Source organism: Carcharodon carcharias, chromosome 9 (assembly GCF_017639515.1).
Source record: "Carcharodon carcharias isolate sCarCar2 chromosome 9, sCarCar2.pri, whole genome shotgun sequence".
Lineage (NCBI taxonomy): Eukaryota > Metazoa > Chordata > Chondrichthyes > Lamniformes > Lamnidae > Carcharodon > Carcharodon carcharias.
In genome coordinates, this window is record NC_054475.1 from 142,312,435 (window position 1) to 142,319,143 (window position 6,709).

General features: G+C 36.0%; 1 protein-coding gene across 1 annotated transcript in view; it reads left to right on the forward strand.

The window, feature by feature from the left end:
• Nucleotides 1-6,152, forward strand: part of chic1 (cysteine-rich hydrophobic domain 1) — a 44,724-nt gene extending 38,572 nt beyond the window's left edge. Inside the window, exons 5-6 of the mRNA XM_041196049.1 lie at nucleotides 1,593-1,652; nucleotides 2,319-6,152. Of these exons, the coding sequence (XP_041051983.1) occupies nucleotides 1,593-1,652; nucleotides 2,319-2,369 (111 nt within the window). The 3' untranslated portion in view covers nucleotides 2,370-6,152. The remainder of the gene's footprint in view (nucleotides 1-1,592; nucleotides 1,653-2,318) is intronic.
• Nucleotides 6,153-6,709: the final 557 nt, after the last annotated feature.

Consider the following 6,709-nt stretch of genomic DNA (forward strand, 5'->3'; position numbering starts at 1 on the left):
CTCATCTAAGCTTTACCCTTCATACTTAATTACCTCCTGCCTTTTTTGCTGGACTTCCATTGTTCGCACTTGGACCTTGCACTGCAGCTTATCCAAAGTGCAACTGTTAATATTCTGTCCAGCATTGTCTCACTCACCCGTTTAAATCTTTCCCCAATAAATCAATTTTATATATTTCATTACATATTCTGCCATGGCCTTAATCCTACTTTTGTAACCTCCTCCTGACTAACTTCCACTTTCATATCTTTTAATCCTCCAACTTTGATCTGCTGTGAATTGACCTTGCTTTGTCCTACCTTTGGCAAAATTTTTAGCTGTCTACCGATACTCTAGAACTTGCTCTCTAATCTCCAATATCTCTATACTTGTCTGCCCTCCTTCACAAACCTTCTAAAAACCTATCTTTTTTTGACATAGCTGTAAGTCATCTTTTTGATCTGTATCCCATGGGCTGGGATTTTTATCAGGTGGTTTGGGAGATTGGAGCAACAGGAAAACGTTATCAGGAGGGTTCCCATGACACTGTCTCCCTGGCAGGCCATTTTACCAGGAACCACTGCAGCTCGGTCACCACTGACCTGAGGCGAGTGACCAATTTATATAATTTAAAGGCCAGTTGATGGCCACTTGTCTAGTCAGTGGAGGCAGCTTCCCAACAGTGTCTTGGGGAGGGGGGGGGACCCTTAATTTCCAGAGATTCCAGGCCCCTCTGGTACTGGCCAACCCTATGGCCCCAATATCACTGCTGGAGGGGTTACCTCTCTAATCACTAGCGCCTGCCTGGCCCTGGCACAGAAATTAAATTTTCATCTTTCCTGTGAGGACATCTTAATTGGCAGCCGCCGGGAAGACTGCAGCCACAGTCCCATTGCCCTCTTGCATGGGAATGTAGGACTCATGTTGGGTCCTTACATCAGGACTTGCCTCATGTCAGGAAAATCCCAGCCATTATTTCATCTGTTTCTCTTAATATATCTCTGAAGCATCTTAAGATGCTCCCAACATTGAAGTTGCTATGTTAACGAAAGGTGTTCTTCACCTGAATCCTTTATTTGCTGAATGTGCAAGGAAGGAGGAATAATAATCTTGTCACCATTGACTGGTAGCAATACCAGTTGAATCACCACTTGTAGCAGAGAAGAGTGAGTAGTGAGACTGAATAGATATACTTTCAGATAAAGGCAGCTGCTTTTTGTTTTAATGTTCATATACAGAAGTAATCAAATTACTACAGAAATTAAAAACAAAAAAACTGCGGATGCTGGAAATCCAAAACAAAAACAGAATTACCTGGAAAAACTCAGCAGGTCTGGCAGCATCGGCGGAGAAGAAAAGAGTTGAAGTTTCGAGTCCTCATGACCCTTCGACAGAACTGTTCTGTCGAAGGGTCATGAGGACTCGAAACGTCAACTCTTTTCTTCTCTGCCGATGCTGCCAGACCTGCTGAGTTTTTCCAGGTAATTCTGTTTTTGTTTTACTACAGAAATTGATATCTTTGGCTTACCTAATATAGCATTCGCACTAGGATTTTTTAAAATGAAAGTTTCATTTGTTTTCAGCTAAATGTGTGTTTCTTGTTTTGGGATTAGCTTGGTTTGCACTGGAAGTTAAGTAAAAGGAAATGTGAGTCCAGTAACATGATGGAATATGTAAGTACACCTTCATTTTGATAACCTTGTTATAAAGCTTTTTTTTGCTTTGCCAATTTTCTCCCTTGCTCCTCTGAAGACACTGATCCTTTTTAGGACGCAATTCCATGGACACTGCCTATGACCAGTCTTCACATTGATTCTGGCCAGTGAATGTCAGCGGAATGTTTGCAGACATCACAACTGAGTGATTTTATCCTTGCCTAACATCCACATGCTCAGTTTCCAGCAATTATTGCTGGAAAATATTTAAGAGTGGGAGGTTTATTTTCATCAAGTTCACCATTATCACTGCCCTGATTGCTCCTGGTTAGCTAATTTCAGACCTGGAATTGAAATGAGGAGAGGAAGCAAAAATCAGTAGGCTGGTCACCTCCAGTCTGATTCGTGAAGGCTCATTCAAGATCGGCTTTTGTAGAGTTCTGAGACTAGTTGCCCTTCAGTGTTCTTGATTTGGAATAGAACAGCATGCACGATCTAAGGAGTTATTTTCTGTTTTGTTTATTAGTTGTGCTAACATGTATGTAATCCATCTCTTGGTATCTAGGTGAACTTATTTCTACACTGCAAGTATTTTATTTGATTCTCCTGTAAGTTTCTGTGGACTGAATGTAAAAGAGTGTTTGGTATTGAACAAACAAGTAACTTTTTTCTTATTCTTTGCAGGTAATACTAATAGAATTCTTACCAAAATTTCCTATATTCCGACCGGATTGAAGAAAACCCCACCACCGAAGTAACAGCATATCATTCCTGCCCTTAGTGCCTTGTAGATATCTGAACAGATGACTGCCAATACACCTGTTTTAACAGTAATCTACTGTAGTGAGTGTCAATATCTTTCTAATCTATTTTCTTTCTTTCACAAAGCACATTTTGCACATGTATTATTTTCCCTTTCTCTGAAGTGTTGCACTCAATCTGTTACCTCATTCACTTGTTGAATGTGGAGATTTTCACTTTGAAAGAACTCAAATCTTGTACATAGTGCTTCAGTCCATATTGTACAGTGTGGTTATATTAATGTTTACAGATTGTAATGTTACTCCTTTACTACATCCCAAGAATCTAGAAATATGGAAGGACTTTTTGATTGTGTGTATTTTTGTGCGGATTTTAATCTGCACACCATATTCATAATGAGATTAGCAATGCAACTGGAAGTGGAAGTGCCTTTTACACTAGGAACAATTATTCCCATTAAAGTCAAAGATAAACTCTAATGTACACTGCATGCTAAGGACGTTAATTAGATGAAAACTAATTTCTGCAATAGGGCTACTGAACTTAAGTATTCTGATCATTATTGCCGTCTACAGGTAACTAAATTTTATTGTATAACTCGCAAAGCATTACTATGTTGAATATTATATTTCAGTATGGATAAAGGATAAAATGGATGGAAGATTCAATGTATGGTTCCTATTAGTATCAAAGGTCCCTTAGTTAACATGTTTTCCTCACTCCCACAATACTTTGCTTTTTAACCTCTGCTTTAGCTTGGGTAGTCCTGCTGAAATTTTACTAAATGATTCATTTCCCAATTGAGAATCTTTGTTTAATTGGTAACACCTAAGTTTTAATCATGTTGCTAAATAACAGTTTTATATAATTGGGAGTTTTCATTGTGAAAGAAGAATACATTATGAATATTTGTGTCAACAAGAATTTTTAATTTCTATCCCTCCAAAGCATACTGCAGAAGACTTTGTGTTCCTATTCTACAAAGATTTGGCGGGGGGGGGGGGTGTGGAATTTAGTAAAAATGCAAGTTATACATGTTGAGCTCTCTTTTCAGGAATATTAAGTTTTGTGGATTTTATTTTTAGTAATTAGCGCACATTTTTTTAAAGTAGGTGGAGTTGGCCACTCTGCTTAACTTTAAACAGTGGAGCCAAAATTCATTGCCTATTTTTTTTTAGTACCTTGTACTTTCTAGCATAGAGATATTTAATTACAGTAGTGTAATAGGAAAAGATTTTTTGCAACTTGGGAAGGGCAGAATATTTGAGAATTTTATGAACCTTTTAATATATATACCTGCCACACCTGTACTACATTCTGTAACACAATTCTTCTTTGGATCACTGTAGATAGCGCCTCATTTAGTGTCAGGGCAGGAAGACAAAATGGCCTTTGGTGCACTAAAGCTAGTCTCTTTAGTACCCAAACTCACTCTCTCGTCACAGTATCCAGCTGCATTTTTAATGACCTTTAATGTATTTGGCTCTACTGCCCTTGCTGGTAAATTATTGCAAGCATTTGATCCTTTAAATAAAGGATGCCCTAATAGCTGTTTTAAATTTTGTGCTTGCCTTAATATTCCATGTTAACAGTGTCTCTACATTTTAATGTATTTTGAGGACCCCTCCTTCCTTTTTGTTTACCCCACCCCCAACTCATATTTTAATTTAACACACATTTCCTCTTCTTCCTCTTAGTGCCAGAACTGAATTTTTTTTTCCATTTTGGAACTTCTAAGAGTCAATCAAATGTATAAATTAGTCATGTGGATTTTAACCAGTTGTTGTTAAACTGAGTAAAATTGGTCCAAAGATGTGGAGAAAGTGCCAAATTAACTAAATGGTTTACCTGTGGAAGTAGTTGTCTATTCTTTGTAATCACCTACACATTTGCCTGTGAATCAGAATTGATAGATCTCAAGATAACTTACACTTGAATTATCTTGATTTTATTCTATGGATTATTACTCTGCCCAAACAATTTGACCTAGATTATTTCACAGTAACTTCTAAAATTATGAAAAAACAAAACTATTGGATAAAATAGTTCCCAGGAGCAAAAATCATGTTAATTACCATATGGCTATTCATAGCCACACTTTTTTAAAAAATGAACCACCTCCCCTCCTGCCTTGTGCATTCCCTCACATTAATTTTGATGCGTCATTTATCAAATTCAGGTGGGTTATTTAAAGACTATCTAATTGCATCAATGTTGCTAAAGTGTTAGTAAGAAAGGGATAACTGCCAGGTTGCATTGAAGTAAAATGTATTACACATCAGATTTGTAAAAACTGACCAGACATTGTGTGTTTAGCATGTTAGAACACTATTGGCCTGATGATGTTGTAATGCAGCTTCCTGCATACTGACTTTTATAATAAAAACGGTGCTGGAAAATCTCAACCGGTCAGACAGTGTCTGTGAAAAGAGAAAACAGTTAATGTTTTCATATTGGACTTGAAACATTAACATTTTCTCTCTCCACAGATGTGGCTAGATCTGCTGAGTTGTTCCAGCACTTTGTTTTTATTTCAGATCCCCAGCATCAGCAGTATTTTGCTTTTATATTATTGACTTTTTATGTTGCCTATTTTTAACCATAATTGTGCTCTTTGCCAGAATTTTACATCAGAGTTTAATAGAAAAATATTATGAAGTAGTAATTTGAAAGGTTACAAGATAGCTAGGTGTACCCTGATATTCCTACACATCCCTTTTTTAAAAAAAAAATCTTTATGGTTTGTTTAATTTGAATGTTGCTAGTACAGGTCCTAATATGGAGGAAAATGTTCCATTTCAAATTTTTGAATAACCTTTTCATGTTTTTTATTCAATGTATTTTTTTTGTTTATTTGAAAGTGCAACAAATTGGTCTTGTTAACTGCAGAAAAACAAAGTTTCAAATGCAGGTCTATGCTGTTTGGAAGCACTTTCTTCAAACATACTTGTTGCTTGTGGATGAAGCAGTTTAAAAATTGGTCCAATAATCAGGACTACAATGTGGTTGCATGATAGATTGTACACAGTTGTAAATGACATCAAAAATTAAAGCAATTTTTGCTGGCAACACCATGTGAAGAATGTAGAATACATATTTCACTACATGTAGTTTTTAAAACTAATTTTAGTTAAGTTATTTGACAGATTAAAAGATCCTTTGTCAAGTGGAGCATGTTTTAAGTAGGTACTCAAGTGATGTCAGAAGAAAGTAAATTAATTCAAACACTTTATTTGAATAAAGGGGAAATTTTGCAAAGGTTCACCATTGTTGCATAATATTTGTTGGTTGCGTTATTAAACATGGCTGGGGAAAGAGAAGAAAACAACTCCAAATTTCCAAACATAGAATTCAGTTTACTATTGTCAAATCTAGCCTTTGCACTGTATTCCAATTACATCGTCTAAACCGCGTTGTGCTGAACATGCTGTAGACCAATGGATAAGCATATAGATAAATATCAGTATTTTATGAAATCTTTTCAAAAGTATTGGCCTAACCAGTAAAGTGCTATACTTCTTCTGAGTTGCACCCAGCACTAGAAATTCATAACATGTCAGTAACTCAATCACATTGCCATTGTTTGAATTTTTGCCAATTGAAGTATCTAATTTTCTTTTCTTCTCCACCCCCTCCCAAAATCTTCTGTCATAATTAAGCTTACAGTTGACTGTTTTGTGTATTTATAGAATGTACTACTTTCCATCCCACTAGGTCATTTATGAACATGTATAAATAAAACAAGTTTTAAGTATAGTGTGGTGTTTTAACTTCCTCCACATCTCCCACCCCTTAGTTAAATCTTCAGTTAAAATCATCTAGGATTTGTTCATATTACAACAATAAACAAAACGGACTATTTTAATTTTGCACCGGTGGTGATGTTGGAATGGATCACTTGCAAAACCTACCAGTTAATTCCTGATTCATTTCACCTGATGAGTCTCATTATGTTTTAACTTTGGAAGAGTATAATGGCAGTTGGACTCTTCACTGCATGCTAAATGAATACTACTGTTTTTTAAAAAAAGGTTACAAAAAGACTGCTTGGTCATTATTACATTGCTGCTGGAGAGAGCTTGCTGTGTCCAATTTGATGTTGCAATTCCTGCATTACAACAATGTCTACATTTCATGTATTAAAAAAAAAAGTACTTTTGCTGTAAAATGCTTAGAGAAGCCCTGTGATCATGAAAGGCATTATGTAATTTTTTTAAAGAACATGATTATACTTTCACCCCTTTATTTCTTCCTGAACTTTTGCTTGTCCTAAAGTACTAATTGCTCCTTTTGTCCATTTGGTTTTGATATTG